General features: G+C 40.4%; 1 protein-coding gene across 2 annotated transcripts in view; it reads left to right on the top strand.

Moving 5' to 3' along the window:
* Positions 1-16,793, top strand: part of EGF (epidermal growth factor) — a 99,149-nt gene that overhangs the window by 51,537 nt on the left and 30,819 nt on the right. For both annotated transcript variants that reach the window (XM_019534105.1, XM_019534104.1), the window contains exons 9-14: positions 831-953; positions 2,160-2,285; positions 4,083-4,219; positions 8,109-8,257; positions 9,508-9,612; positions 11,798-12,021. In XM_019534105.1, the coding sequence (XP_019389650.1) occupies positions 831-953; positions 2,160-2,285; positions 4,083-4,219; positions 8,109-8,257; positions 9,508-9,612; positions 11,798-12,021 (864 nt within the window). The remainder of the gene's footprint in view (positions 1-830; positions 954-2,159; positions 2,286-4,082; positions 4,220-8,108; positions 8,258-9,507; positions 9,613-11,797; positions 12,022-16,793) is intronic.

Below are 16,793 nucleotides of genomic sequence, written 5' to 3'. Positions count from 1 at the left end.
CTAATTTTCTTGTAAGAAAAATGTTATAAATAGGGCTTGGTTCCTGAACCAAGGCTTGATACCCTATTTTCACCAAAAATACCCCAGAATTTTGTACTCTATCAATTATAGATAAGTAATATTAATGTATTTATATTGTAAACAGCAATCACATTGATTTGGAAGGACTTCTTTGAAGTGACTTTGCTTGACTTTTTGAAAGGCTCTTGGTTGGACTTTTTGAAGGGTTCTTGGCTGGAGTGTTCCCAGGAGTCCTGGCTGCAGGTTTTTCTGGAGTCTTGTCTGCTTTCTTAAAGAAAGTGTCCAAGGAAGTTTGGACAGATGTTCTCCAGGGAGATGAGCGACGCAGAGAACTAGTTCGCTGGCATGGCATTGCATCGGACCAAGCATTGTAAAGTCGAAACTGATGTCATAAAGTTGAAACAGGGTGTCAATTTATAAATGTTGTAATGTTGCGAAACATTGTAACTTGAAATGTTGTAAGTCGAGGACTGCCTGTATTAACCTTTCTTAAAGTTTCAGAACTCCTGTCTGTTCAGTGTTTTGGTAAGTTTCTCATGCAGTAGGTGAGTGTGTCTCGATTAGTTTATAAAGGTGTTGCTACTTGGCTCACACCTTTTAGTAAAGTGTCATAAAGTTTCAGATTGCAAGTTTAACAGCATCAGAGCACAACAACTTTCAACTTTTTCCTTTACCATACATAGCATGGAGTGATTTTGAAAAGCAAACTGGAAATATTATACTGTCACTTAATTAACAAATTGTTTTTGAGCTGCTAAACTATGGGTTTTTCTAAATCATCTTTTTTTCTCTCTTCCAAATTGGTATAGAACTCATTTCTTGTACAGATAATTACACTGAATGCAGCCACGGTTGTCTTCAGACTTCTGAAGGGCCACTTTGCTTTTGTCCTGAGGGATCAGTGCTTAAAGCAGATGGCAAGACATGCATGGGTAGGTATATTATCATATTTCTTGCTCTAGTAGCCGCCAAGGTCTCCATTTGTTGTTGGTGCTAAAAGCCAAAACTGAATAATAATATTTCACACTCATTTTGCACAGCTGTAGATGACTGTATGTCAGGCAATGCAATGGAGAATCTTTGACTTGACCAGCAGAACTCATCTTTGTCACTTAATTGGCATTTTTTGCTTGTTACAATTGAAGAAGTCTCTTAGGCTGTCTAGCTTTGCAAGTGCTAGTCTAGGCATTTCTTCTAGAGAGCACACTTAAGATTTGGAGGGCTAAAGGTGACCTAACACTGTCTTTACATGCTCTGGATTCTGGGCTGTTTTATCATGCAGAGGTCTTACCTGGGCTTTGTGTGTGCTGCTTTATGCTATTTCTACTTGCTCACCAGCTCTTATCCCATTCCCAGCATGTCCTCCACACCAGGTACAATAATTAAGAGACAGTTTAGACCTGTTTATTCCACCTCCCTACAGCTCTTGTGCCATGGGAATACCAGAGCCATTGTGGCCCTTTCACAGCTTCTGTCTGCATTAGACCATGGTTTACATGGGATAGATTAGTCAGGCACAGTGCTAGGTACACAAGGTTCAGTAAGTTAGTGTAGTTAATATCCTTACATGTCCATGTGGGGAAGGAATAGTCTCTTTGCTATGAGTACAACTGTGTAATGATTTTAAAAAGCTCACACTTTTCATCTCTGGATATTGCATGAGCCATTATCTTAAAAAAGCAGTGTGGGTTAAATTAAACATGAAGATCTGGTCTGTCAAATGAGAAGATTACTAGATTCCTTTGTGTCATGATTCTAATCCATTTTACCTTCTGGAGGGAGAATGGCTTTCATTGGCCCTACTATTGCACCCAGTATGGGTGTTCAGCATCAGATAGAAATCACTAGTTCCCTGTAGGTTGGACTGGATTTTTGCTGACTAAAGTGAGCTGCAGTAATGCTCATCAAATGTAAGCGCAGTTCATATGTCTTACTCCCTTCTAGTGCCAAGAAGGGCTGTGACAGTTCGTCTCCACTCATGTGACTAAACTTCAGTAATTAATGCCAGTTTCCTGAAATCAGTATCAGCTCTAGTTCGCAGCTGTGTGATAGATTGCTCTGTGGCTTATCCTTATGCGTTTTTATGATATTTTACCTTAGAACTACAGGATAACTTGAAACAAAATGCTCTGTTTAAGGTTGTACGTCTCCAGATAATGGTGGATGCAGCCAGATTTGTACCCCTTTAAGCCCATACTCCTGGGAGTGTGCTTGTTTTCCGGGATATAAGCTGCAGGAAGATAAAAAACACTGTACAGCTATCGGTCAGTATTGTAATATTCTTGTATATCTTTAGCAACAAAAGTCAAAAGTTCTATTGTTGTTTGAAGTAGATTGTCTGTTCTAGATCAGTCTTTTAATTTTTTTTAATTGCTTGGCCTGAATTTGGGCAATATTGGTGGACTGAGTACATAAAAGCTAATGGAATTATTATTGTGACATACACAATGTTATAGTTCAGTCTTCCCCACATAGCCAATGCCCATATTTACCTTAGCTCTTGATTCTGCACTGGGGAATCTAGGTTGTTTCACACAAATAAATGGTGACCCATATATGTCCAACAGTCTGTCCACATGCTTTGTGATTTAATATGGGGATCTAGGCTTTTATATTTGGACGTTGGGTGGGGCAAAGCCCTTTGAGAGCCCTTTTCCCATAATTTGTTTCTCCCACCCCCCCAAAACCAGAGTTGTTGAGTGCATATCAGTATGACATGCGCATGGGTTTCCTCTGTAGCATTCGATTTGTTGGATGCACCTTTACTTTTAGATTTTTAGTCCAAATGACATGGTATGATGAACATCTTACAGAAATACTTTGTTTATTTTCTATTTGGTATAATAAAGATGTGTATACTGTATGGGCAAACACCTGGCACCCACCAGTACACACCAGGCACACAGCAATTCAACAGTACAGAACTGTGCTGTGCAGGCTTTTTCACAGTGTGTCTCTATGGATCTGTGGGTTCTTTGCTATGTTCAAGGCTCCTAATCAACACACACTCTCACATAAGCTGGCTTGTGTGGTAATGCTGTGATGAGCTTAGAGTTAGACACACACTATGTAAGAAGAAGTTTTGCTGGTGGCCACGTCACTTGGATTGGGATTCAAAATCTGAGAACAATTCCTGACTTTACCACAGGGTCTCTGGGTGATACTGGGTAAATCCTAAGCTTCTGACATTGCAAATTGCTTATGCATGTGCCTACCTTTACTCTTATCTGCACACTTGCAGTTTGGACTTTAATCTCTCTGTGCTTCTGTTCCCCATCCTGTCTTTCATCCTTGTCCATTTAGATTGTAACCCTGTGGGGCAGGTACTGCTCCCTACAGTGTGTTTGTACATTGCCCAGCACAATGAGACCTTAACCTCATTTTTACCCTAATAACAGAAACAGCAACTGTAACTAGTTTGATGGAAGCAGCTGGACTAACTTCATTGGTAATCTATGTGGCATTAAAATGCAGTACCCATGACTGAAAAGCAAGTGCAGTAAAATAAAGCATTGACTCTTTTTCATTTTAATTTGTTCATTTCCTGCTTCTAGCAGTGCAGGGATTGGAGCATGGATTTCAGTTGATGTTTATTGTCTCTTTTATTTTATAATTCCATTTATACATTTTTATCAACTGAAATCTTTCTGGCTTAGTTTTTTAATACTGGGCTTCAATCTTGCTGTCCTTCCTGAGACAAGCCCTGCACTAATTGTGAAGTGCGCTTGAGTAAAATACTGAGTAATCACTAAGTAAGGACATCATGATTTGGTCAGCATAAGCCTAGTATCAGCCTTCATTCCATGTTGCAGAAGAGATAAATAAATGCCAGTTAAAACATAGCAAAAGAAAGAAAAGAGGCTACTGTTTCCAGTAAAAGACCATTAGCTTTTTTCTGTTTTCACTGAAAAATCTTGCTGTTTACGGAGGAAAAAAGAAGAGCAGAGAGGAGAAACGAAGAGGAGAAATGTATATACTAGTTGTTTTTCACACTTAAAGCATCCTAACTATAGATTATGTTGGACCTAAAAGAATGCACATGTGTAAAACTTCATTAACAGGTCCCAGGCCATTTTTGTTATTTGCAAATGGTCAAGACATCCGACGCATCAGTTTTGATGGAACAGATTATTCAAGTTTACTCGATTGGCAGATGGGAGCAGTCTTAGCACTGGACTATGACCCAGTTGAAAATAAGGTAAGGCATTAAAAATGAGAGGATTTTGAGGTGTCACAAGGACAAATGGATTTTGTTACCTTATGCCTTGCGTTTTTGGTTGTCAGTGATCCAGATCACATGTTGGACTTGCCATCGTTCTGTTGAATATCCAGCAGCACGAGTGACTTATTCTTCTGCCATGTGTAGTGTGATAAAGACAAGCTGAAGGGTTAATTTTCATTTTTCAGTTCTGCATTTCATTTAATGTGGTTTGTAAGCAAACATGCCCCAGCCGTCATGAGTTGGGAATCTGCATTATTTTAATGACTGTATTTTTACAACCAAAACATGCATGTCTAATCAACTCATTTCTTATTTTAGATTTCAGAATAATTTTCTGGAATATATGATATGCTTTTATTGGGCAGTCATAAAAAACAAAGTCATCTCTACCATTGATATGTACCACAATCCATATTATGTGTAAAAGCTATTTTAACAAGAATTACATTCACATTGCCCAGTATTATCAAACAGACCTGCTGAAAACTTGGTGGACTTCTTATCCTTATAAAACGTGCTCTTCACTCTACCCCTTTTAGAACTGTTGTTTGGTGTGTTTAGAGAATTTGGATGAGGACTGGTTAAATGCTGCAAAATCTACTCTACCCTGTACCTATTAGGCTGTGAGATAATAATTACACTGTAAGATACACCTGGAAATCCAGTTATAAAACTATTTTTTATAAATTTAGTTTTACATATTTTTTCCAATAGGGAAAAATAAGTGTAAAGAAAAAAAATTTTAGAATTTGAATGTAAAGATTTCTGAATTTATCTAAAGCAATAAAAAAATGAGGATTTTTTTAAAAACCAGTAACCGACGGGAGAAAGCAGCCTCGCGGTGGACCACATCTACAGCTCACTGAATTCAATGTAAAAATCTTCACTGAATTCAATAGGCTGGAGAACAGACTCTGGATGCCCAAAACTAAGTAAACACAAGTGTAATGGTTCTGTAGCAGAGAAGAAAAGTGTAATTCACTCTGGAATGTAGCCATCTCCATCATAAAATAGAGCTCTTTATTAGATTGGTGTAATTGGAAGTTAGTCTATTCAGTGGGGCAGGTAACTCTATTCTTCTGCTGAGACATACCTGTGTTTTTATCACTGTAAGTGTGTCTACACTGCATGCTATGATGCTGTACGGTGGTACCTAAGCTGGTACCTAAGGTACCATAAGCAGTCTAGTTGCAGTAAAATGGAGAGGAAATTGTCTTACATGGAAATTTTCTTGCTCCAAACTATCACAGCTATTTTGCCCAAGCTAGCTTGTTTAGAGCTGGCTAGGTGGGGTTGCCAACTGTCTGTACATTTACAACAGCCATAAAAAAAACAACCCAGAAACTTGTCCATAAGGTTCTAAAAAAAATTAGCTGTTTATTTAAACAGAGTGAGAGAGAGAGAGAGAGAGAGAGAGAGGGAGAGAAAAGAAACCATGAGCTACTCTGAAGGTCTGTCACCCGAATGAGGCTGGATGCAAATGTCGATGGACAGCAGTGCCAACTTGTGACTGAATGAGAGTGCAGAGCTTGGTGTCCTCCAGGGGTTTCTCTGTCAGAGCTTTGTGGCCCATGGGTGTCTCCATAGCACCTTCTTCCTCCCAGCCATGTGCTACTGCTATGTTCTGTGGGTTATCCACTGCCTTTAAGGGCTGCTTGCCTCCAAGGTAGGCAGGGCTGTGTGCCTCCAGGCAGTCTGAGGCATGGGGTAAGACAGATATGGGGGTAGTGTGGTTGTGATGGAGCTGGGAGGATAGAGAGGCTGCAGGTGGGGGTCTGTGCTGGGACAGTGGGAAATGAGGCTGGCTAGAGTAAAATTGAGGGGTTGGTTGGTCAGGTAGCACAGTACAGGGTTTGGTCAAGAGTATTGTGGTATCGGGTGAGTAGGGGAAGTTTATTCACTTTATGACATCCAGTTAAAATTTGTTTTCCCAGGTTTCTGGGGCTTGAACCAGATTTAGAAAGTTGGTGTTAAACCCCTAAATCTGAACCCAGCCTTTGTTGCTGCTGTCCGGGGCCTAATGGAAGGATAACATTTACATTTTATAAAACATATGTCAGAAAGAAAGTTTGGTTGTCAGTAAAAGTTTGCAGGTTGTCAGTAAAAATATTTCTTGGGTTGGCAACCCTGTAGCTAGGGATTATCTGTACTGCACCACTATGCATTGTAGACATACACAGCACTTCTTTGTGGTTTCATCCCGGAAGGTCCTGAGGACTTTGGCCCTGATCCAGTGCAAGAAGGCCCATAAAAGTGGGCTTGCTCCAGGGCCAGATCCTGAGTATCTTTCAGGGTGGAGACCTAATTGGATACTTGCAGCAGTTACTTCGTGTTATGGAAATGACAAGATGGCAACTGGAATGGGTTACGTAGAGAGGTGGTGGAATCTCAATCTTTGTAGGTTTTTAAGGTCTGGCTCAACAAAATCCTGGCTGGAATGATCTAGCTGGGGATGGTCCTGCTCTGAGCAGAGGGTTGGACACACTAGGTGACCTCCTGAGGTTCCTTCCAACCTTAATTTTCTAGTATAGTAGAAAATAGTATAGTAACTGAGATTTTCCCCAAATACTGAGTAGTAGTAGAAAAGGTTTGAAATCCTGATTTTAAAAATATCAGCCTTACATACCTTTGTATATAGCAATTTACACATGCACACACAACTGTAAGCATTGAGCTAAAAAGGGCAACTCATGCTTAAAACTAAACCCTTATATAGATCTTTTAAGTTTGCCTTATGGGTCATTGTGTACCTGCCTTGGGCCTGGCCCTCACTCCTACCAGGATACCTATGAAATTAATGGAATTTTTACTTAAATTGAGTTACAGACCAGTAAAGAAAAAATTATTCTTGATGCAAAGGTATTTGTTTTGTTGCTTTTAGTATTTGCAGTGAAACCCTCATTTTATTTTGTATCGTGATTCGCACTGACACCCAATATAAGACGGCATTTTCCCCTCCCATGAAAAGTGAAACTATATGTATGTTTATACCATGTCCCCCCACTGCTGTTGGGGAGATGCATTGTTAAGCTTACACACCTATGGATCGCCTCTCAGTTGCATTCACCAGACCTGCTGCCACTGGTTATAATGTAAAGCTACTCTAGGAATGTTCTTGGGGGCCACTTTCAAGCATAGGGGAGACAGAAATCTCAAGAGCAGGGATGCCCCTGAAGGGGATTCAACTCTGCATTTCTGAGTGTGGGATTTGTGAGTGGGAGAAGATGAGCTGGAGCTGAGAGCTCTGCAAATGTAGTGTAGACCTACCCTATAACTCCTGGCAATTAAGAACTTCAGATTGAGGTCCCAGTTTTACAAGATTTTCTACGGGGTAAAGTTGGGATGCCTGCCCAAATGGATTACTTTGTAAGATCGGGACATGCTATTTAAATATTTAAAAACAAGTACTGCTGAAAGATATGGAACAGGAGCAAATTATGAACATGCCATACCAATGCTTTGTTTTTTAAAAATAAACTGGTAGCTAAACGTTAATACATTTCCTTTTTCCTGCTCCTACTCATTTTGTTTTCTAGTCTGTGTTTCACATTAGGAGATTGATGGCTGAAAGAAAATCTTAGGACATTGAGGAGGTGGTATATAGGGCAACTAGGATTTACTGCTAAGCATGTTCAGCCTGGAGAAGTTAGTCTGGTTGAAGGATAAGTATCTGTGAACAGTAATCACTGGTCACTTTTATAAAGAAGTGAACAGAGATGTAGCTAAAGAGAAAATTCTTAGTTGGAGAGAACATGATAAGATCAGGGAAACCTGATGGAATTTATATATACAATAACCAGAAACCCCCTCATATTTACAGATTTATTTTATAATCAGAAAAAACCCTCATGTCTTCTATTTACAGATTTATTTTGCCCACACAGCCTTGAAGTGGATAGAACGGGCTAATCTGGATGGCTCATATCGTGAAAAAGTTATGCGTGAAGCGATAGATATACCTGAAGGGCTTGCTGTGGACTGGATTAACCGTAAATTGTATTGGACTGATAGAGGGTATGATCTTTTTGCTGCACTGTTAGATGTCAAATAAAATGTCATAATATATATGGAATAACTGAACTGTGAATAACAACAATGATTGTTTAATTTTTTTTTTTTAAATATAGAAACTGAAAGTCTGTGCCCTCTGAAAAATCAATGCCCAGGTGCTGGGAGCATATAAACAAAAAAGTACTTTGTGGTTGTGTTTACACATGCGGTGGACTGTGCAGTTAATACTGTGCAGTCATTTAGTACTTGCTTAGGCTATTCGGCATAATGGGGAAAAAACCTTGATCTTGCTTATGCGAGTACTAAATGCAATGAGCTACTGCGCAGTAATGTTACATCATGGTTAGTCCCTGGCAATGCTACTGTGCAGTAGCAATGAGCTACAATGCAGTAGCAGTAGTCCTGCGAGTGTGATATTGTATGGCTTATACAGGCAAAATCCACACTGATTTCAGTGGGTGTTTTGTCTCTGTGAGGAGGGCCCAGTTGTACTGAATATGTGCTGTGTGTAAGCATCCTGGGTTTGAGTTATGATTCATGTAGGGGACATCTGGATAGAACTTAGGATCTTTGGTGTGAACAGACAACTGATTTTACTGCTGTAAAAAATGTATGTTGGGGAGATGTTCTGACCAGAAGCAGGTGTCAGCAGCATGCTGCATGCTTTGTAACTGTTTTTCGGTCTGCTCCTATCCTGCAGTAAATGAAGTCAAACTGCAATGATTTAACCTGAATGAAACAGGTAGCAAAGTGTTGTTGTTTAGGTCCTACTTACCGTGAAATAGATGAAATGTTTACACTGGATTAATTTAAGTATCAGTGAGTCTTCCCTCCCGTTGTTAATCAGTAGAGCTGTTTTGTCTATCCAGATCTTTTCATTCCCAACACAGTTGTTTGCAAGCTAAATCTTCCTCACCGTGCTTTCACAGGAAGGATTTTACTGCATTTTCTCACACACATCTGAAAAATCAGCCCCCCAGAATTGAGGGTGGGGGTGTTTTAAGCAGGGAAAAGTGAAATTACCTCTCATATAACCAATTTTTGGTATTAAAATGGTCATTGCATAAGAACGAATTTGCACATACAGAACCTGCATAAAGCTAGGGAAACCTGTATTTTCTTCTATATTTGATATATAATCCACTACATTTATTAAAGCAAGCAATAGGATAAAAAACGAGTGAATGTATTTTGCTAGAGAAGGTTATGGAACTATTTGCCTAATAGATTGAGCTGTATCATATACATTGCAGGAAGTCACACATTGAGAGGAGTGATTTGAATGGACTGTATAGAGAAGTGATAGTCAAGGAGGACATCTTCCAGCCACGTGGGATTGCTGTTCATCCACTTGCTAAGTAAGATGTAATAAATGCTATAAATCAAAGAGTAGGTGATGCTGAAGGTAATTTCTAAAGCATTATTTAATCAGGATATCAGTGTTTCTTTAGTCACACGAACTGAGTTTGTTGATCTCTTCCAAGGATATTTGTCTACTTCCCATTGTGTGCAGCCTCTGCACAGGACTGCAACAATGGATGTCACAGTTGAAAACTGATTGAGTTGTGTGGTTTAAGCTTGCAGACCACCTGCATCCTTGTCTGTGGATTGGCACAGTCCTATCAGTCCTCCAATAGCTTGAGGACCCCATTAGAAGACTGCTCTTTAGCTCAGCTTCCATTTACCTAGTGCGTGTGGGAGAGGAGCAGGGTACAGGGGGAGGTGTATATGTATATGTATGTAAGTCTATATCAGCCTTTATGTTTGTCAGATTTGCACAATCTATGTCTTCTCCCTGTTTTTGTGGGGAAGGAAAAATTCTGCACTTGTGGGAAGCTGTAACAGTAGGAATCTAGAAGTGTAGAACTATTTATATATTCCTCATCTTATATTCGAATACAAGGAAACCTCATTAAATACATTGTCTATAATTAAATTGCTGCCAAAAGCAGCATGTGCTCAGTAATGGAAACCAGCCATGAAGATGATTAAATGCAGCCAGCAGTGAGCATGACTATAGAACACATGGCCGATATTGGGCAAAGATGGTGACTGGAACCTTTTATTTGCGTGTGTGTGTGTGTGTGTGTGTGTGTGTGTGTGTGTGTGTAGCCCTCTAAAAAAAATTTAATAAAACAGGCAGAAGGAAAGGAGCATAGGGCCTGGAAGTACTGCAATACCAAGGTACTGTACTACTAGGTGAGCACTTGTAGAGGCCAGTGGTCTGACACCCTCCCCTGGTGCCAAAAATGCTTATGGGAACCTTTTTTTTTTTCTCTGAAAAAAATGGGCAGGTGTTCCCTCCACAGGGAACTAGCACTGGGCCTAGAGGTACTGCAATACCAGCACCAACACCAGGGGGTCAGAGCCAGCCCTGACACCCTCCCGTTGGTGCCAAAAATGTTACATTTGGTTGGCCAGAAGGCTGAGACTGGCACTGGGCCTGGAGGTACTACAATACCTGACCAAGAACACTCAGTTCTAGTTATGAGAGAGGGGTCCATTTAGCACATGGCTCCCCTTTGGTGTGTGTGTGTGGGGGGGTGTTTCTGGAGCACATGCACGTCCTGAGCAGTGCTGAGCTGTGGGGTCATGATTGCTTGGAACATCAGTGATTCTGTTAGGGCCCAGCCCAATGAACTACATGGCAAATAATTAGCCATTTGGTTTTGAACTAATATCATGCATAGTTTGTACTATATATAAATAAGTATAAAAGTGCTTCTTTAAAGTATGTTTATGTAATACCAGTGTTAAAACTTGCACCAGTTTAAAAAAAAAAGTTAAATACATCAATTCTGGATGAACAAAGTCTATGGCTACCTATAGTAATGTGCATATAGACAAATTACTCCAGGCATGTTTATTTCAAAGTCAGTGTTTCCAAATTTGCTCTTCCATATGCTCAAGGAGAGCAGGGTCTGATACTTGGGAGGGGAGAAGGGGGCTGCAGGTGGGTAGAAGACTTGGGGGGCAGAGGGCAAAGGGGCCACTTGACTCCCCCAGTGTATTTCCCCTGCTGTAGTTGTGGGAAGGGGACAAATTCAAGGCAAACCTGAAATAATTAGTTTTTATTCCTGGAAAATTGTAACAAATTTGTAAATTTTCCATATACAGAATCTACTTACGGGGTGTAATAATATATTTATATATTTACTAACAAAATGGAAGAAAATAATTTCCTTTCTGGTTTGCCTTACATAAATGTGCATTTAGGATTCTCTGTGAGAGCAGTTGTTACAATGCCTACTGAAGGAATCCCTTCATTTGTTATGGTTTGTTATAGCATCATTATCTCTTGCAGGGGAAACAGGCTTGGAATCACATGGGTAACAAAATTGGGAGCTATTTTTTTCAAAGGTTTTGCTTCAAAAGGCAAAAGATCGGACTATATTAAAATCTTAATGTCAGTATCCAAAAAAATATTTTATTATCTGCTGTGTGCCTAGATTCCAGTCTCCTTTGCTAGAACTCCAGAAAACTAGAAAACAGTGAAGGAAATATATTTGTTTACCAATTTCTTGTGTGTTTTGCTTCCTGAAGGAGATTCTTCTGGACCGATATGGGGGCCAATCCACGGATTGAAAGTACTTCTCTAGAGGGCAATGATCGTCTGGTTATTGCTAGCGCGGACCTGGTTTGGCCTAGTGGAATAACTATCGACTACTTAGCAGACAAGTTGTACTGGTGTGATGCTAAACAGTCTGTTATTGAAAGTGCAAATTTGGATGGTTCTAAACGCCGAATACTTGCACAGAATGATGTAGGTGAGGTTTTGGGGTTGATGAATTCCTGTTATGCATCCCTATACATGTGTGTATGCATGCTTGTAGATGCAAATGATGAGCCAGATTCTGCACAAATTTATAACTCATGTGACTGCATTACGATCAATGGGGTTGCAGTCAGGATAAGTCAATGCAGAATTCTGCTGGTTCAGCAAAAAACCCGCCCATTTTAGGTACCCTCCACTTTTAAAATATTAGTGTAAACTGAATACTGCACTTAATACTGTTCTGCCTCTACTAAAAAGATCCATCTCCACCTAGAAGGCTGTTTTTAATTTCTTAAGTAGTTGGTTAAGTCTAATTCAGGTTTTGCTGCAGACACATGTCATTGGAGCAATACCAGTGCAAGTGAGAAAAGAAGGGCATGTCTGTATTACCAACCTTTTGTGCAGGTAGTACTATGCTGTCACATGCCCTGTGGCTTCCAACATGCTAGCTCCCAAACTGAAAGCAGAGTAGCTGCATGTCATGCACTTATTCTGCTTGGCAGCTAATTAGTACAGCCACAGTGCTGAGCAAATGTGTTTATACTGCTTCAGGAAGTAAGGTATGCAGACCCGTATGCTTAAGTAGAATACTACTGCCTGACACATTAAGTTAGTAGAATAGACCTGTTGTTAGATTTTTATCTCTTTGTCTCAAAGATACTATGCCTGTGGAGTACTGGACATATGAGTGGCTTTAGATATGTGTCTCTTAACACAGAGGGTGTGTCTACATGAGATTTTATGTGTGCCTAAACTTAATGTGCATTAGCCTAATGAGCATTAAGGTGATTTAGGCATGTGTCTACATGTGCATGTGCGAAGGTGCATTAATGTGGGTGTGTGAACTAACTTGGGACTAAAGTTACTCCCAAGTCAATGGACACATGCTGTGTTAATGAGTATTAGCATGTCTACACATTCTCTATTGCAACTTAGCTATTTGTGCATAAATTTGATACCTGCTTTATGCAGGTATCAAATTTAGGCTTGAGTAGCTTAAAATTGCCATTTTAAAGGTGCATTAAGGGCATGCGCATGTAGATCCATGCCCTTAATTTGCCTAAATTGGGCTAATGAACATTAAATGTGCATGTGTAGACACATGCAGAGTATAGCTAATAGAAAATTTTTTATGGAACAGGATGGTGGTGATAGAGGTGGAATGTTGTTTGAGACAAGATAGCATCAGCCTGTGAACCAGGAAAGAGAAGTCTCATTAGAAGGTAACTGGCACTGTACCATGAGTAGAATTAGCCAGGTGTTCATGGCTAGGGACAGACATTCAAGAAGCCTGAGCCTGAATTGATTTAATCTTTGCAAGTTAGTCTAACCTGGCTAGGCTAAGTCAATTTTGTAACTAGACAGACATCCCAGAAATGCAGGCACATGCCTGCAGTGGCTCAGGCTTGAAGCTGGGGGTTGCTAGAGCAGCTGTCTGTTCCCTTGCAAAGCACTGAGATGAGGGAGTGGTGTAGCCAGGCCCTGGCAGGATGCTTTGATTAGGCCAGCAGAGAATTGATAACAGTGTTCATCACTTCACTGAGAAAACGACAGAGGGACATTACCTGTTGATTCTGCCTTATTCTACTTGTTGATTCAACAGAAAGGGTAGTCAGCATGTGATCTGCTAGCTAATACATAGACACCTTCTTAGCAAGGCAGAGGGGAGCGGGGAATTCTTGCTTAGCAAGGAGTGGTGAGGGGGAGGGGGGAAACAGCCTGCAGTCTTGCTGGAGCTGCAGCCAGGGAGCAGAGGGGAGGCGCCAGCCCTGCTGTGGAGTAAAGAGCTCCTCCCAACCCACAGAGCATGCTGGAATGCATGGGGAGTCTGATTTATCTTAAACCAGCAAGGGGTCCTGGCAGACATTGCATAAACTGGTTTGACCCAAATCAGTTAAGTCTGATATACTACATTTAACCAGGTTTATCTCACACCGGTTTCAGCCATTTTCAAACTGGTTTATGTACACTGAACATCTGTTCTGTTATAGGTTTAAAATAGTTTCTGATCACTTAAACCAGTTTATGTGTAATGTCTGTCACTAGCCCAAGTGAATAATACTGACAGAAAAATTTGGTAGGAAAAGTTGATGATGTTAAACATTTATGCATTATATTTTACTGGTGACCATGTATATTTTGTAGTTTTGTACTCAAACCACAGGCCAGATGAGGTTCCAGAGGAGCTCCATGGGTAATGACCACACTGCCACTTACCTCATGCTGTTGCTGTTCTATCAGAGATTACATTTAAGCAGCTAACTTACAGTCCTTGGTAGCTTTGGTTCTCTGGGGTGGCTTTTGTGATCTTCTGTGCCAGATTCCTCATCACAAATGTACAAGTCAGCAATACTGAGCCCCTTATAGTCTGCTGCAAGTTTCACTCCACAGTCAGTGACGAAGGGGGAATGTTGCCTGGGAAGAGAAGCAAAATAGGACAAAAAGCAGCATCAGAAGCAAGCATTGGTGATGTGTAGGGGATGCATGTAGGTGCACGTCCACTCCTTATTGGCAGTGCACCCCCTGAGATTGGCCGCCAGTGACACTGCCAGTTGCACCTGTGTGCAGTCACTACTTGCCACCCCTCCACCCCCTGCCACCTACACCACCAGTGGCATCTGCAGGCAGTTGCTGATCACTCTTGGCTGCTGCTGCCAGCAGTAACTGCAGGTGGTTGCTGATCTTCTGTCGGTACTCACCATTTCCCCCCCACCGCCACTGACACCTCCGCAGCTGTCTGCAGAAGCTCCCCGTTCCCCGCCGTCACACCCCCACCGCTGACACTGCTGCCTGCAGGTGGTTGCCATGCCCTGCCAGCCTCAGGAGGCACACAACATTCATGGAAACAAGAGTGAAGGAAAGGAGATGGGTCTGAGATGAGAGTGTGTGTGGGGGGGAGCAGAGGGGTGAAGCAAACCAAGGTGCGAAGATGGGAGCGAAAGAGAGGAGGTGATCATAAGTTTTGAGTGCAGGAATGAGAAATGAAAGATGTAACTGAAAGTCAGTGTGGGTGTTGTTATTGACTTCAGTCCAGCCAAGATTTCACTTTTGGTGTTACAGGTCATCGAGAAAGGAAGCAGAAAAGCTTGTCTTTAACTAAAGCCAATGGAATATTTTCCTAGTTGATTGTCTTTTAAAAAATGTCTTCCTGCAAATGTGTGGCCAGAGATTATTATGTGTGTGTGCGTGCATGTATATAGCTATATATATAGATATAGATAGATAGATATAGATATCTATATCTATATATATATACATGCACACACACACATAAATACATACATACATATATATATATATATAATTACTATACATTTTCAAAAGGGGTAATGCTTTTATGGGAAAAGCTGCACCTTGGAGCATGTCAGGCAAGATTAATACAGCATATCCAGATCAAATATAATTGCAAACCTAACCAACAGGATCTAAATAGACATGCTTGACTGTAAGCACTTATTACTTATTACTTATTACTGTAGCCCCACCTAGTGCCACTGTGGTTACAGCTCATTTGTGGCCAATGGGTGGAATTTATGGACATCCAACAGTGGCCGCATACAAAGCAGATTCAGTTTTCCTAGATTTGCTCTATCGTTAATCCTGCTTTGTAGGTCTGAGGAAAAGCAACTGGTAAGTGCGTGGTCTAATAGGCCCCCAAACAAAGAAATTTGCTTGTTCATGCAATTGGGATATATATAATCCTGCTTAGACATCCATGCAGGATGGATCATCATATTTTATCTTTGATCCTGTTTTTTCCTTTTATTTTCAATTTTTAAACTGGAATTATAAGTGAAGATGTGAAGGCTAAACTACTGATGTCAGAAATGTGAGGGATGCAAATTAACATAATTGGGATGTAAATTAACATAATTGTAATAGAAAAGAAACAGTATCTAGGGTACTGACATCTTAATCAAACTTCTTACAATGAAAGAATTGCAGATCATACAAAAGTCAGATACAGAGGATTTAAAGATGAGTGCAGAGGCATCCCAAAAAAAAATTAAAAGAAATTCAGTGGCCTTGTTTACAACTATGTATGGATGTCAGCATGTGTACAGCATTGCTACCCTGCTAGAAAGACATCTGTGTGTGTGGATATTTATTTTAGTTATATGCTAAAGGTGTGAAGATTTAAGGCAATACATTCATAGCAGTATAATCCCCTGTGTCTTTTTAAATTTAGTTTATTCAATGCTTAGGAAGGTTATATGTCACTTTACCTGAAATGGTATAATTAGGAAAACGTTTCCCTATAGACAAGGCTTTCCCCCAAATGGAAAAACAAAAGTTTTCATGCAAAAAGTGCCATTCACACAATAGCAGTGTTTTAAATTACAGAGGCAGAAATTGGGGGAAATTATTCAAATTATGGAAAAAGAAGAAGAGGTAAGAGCATTTTGTTCTGGAAGCTTCCTGAATGAAAACTCCTAGAACAATCTGAAGGTTCTGTATGTGTACCTAGTCTTTGGGTTGTTGCAATTCAGGATATCACGGAAATGTGAGAATTGATTTCTCTAAATGTAGAGGCCTACAGCAAGCCAACACCAGTGTCTTACTCTGACATTGATATTAATTTAGCCAGGATGAGACAGCAGGGGTCAAACATGTCCCCTGAACTCTCCTGCATTTTTGTTTTGAAATCAAACCCTAATTTCTAAATTTTGAAATCTAGCAAAATTGTTGCATGGAGCACTTTTGAGCTAATGTGTGATGGAATGTCTTGTGTAGGCATGTGTATATAAATATGCAGGCAGGCAC

The sequence above is a fragment of the Crocodylus porosus genome, unplaced genomic scaffold (assembly GCF_001723895.1).
Source record: "Crocodylus porosus isolate Cpor-Errol unplaced genomic scaffold, CroPor_comp1, whole genome shotgun sequence".
NCBI classification, from domain to species: domain Eukaryota; kingdom Metazoa; phylum Chordata; order Crocodylia; family Crocodylidae; genus Crocodylus; species Crocodylus porosus.
Note: the sequence above shows the minus strand (reverse complement) of the source record. Positions and strands in the feature narration are given on the sequence as shown.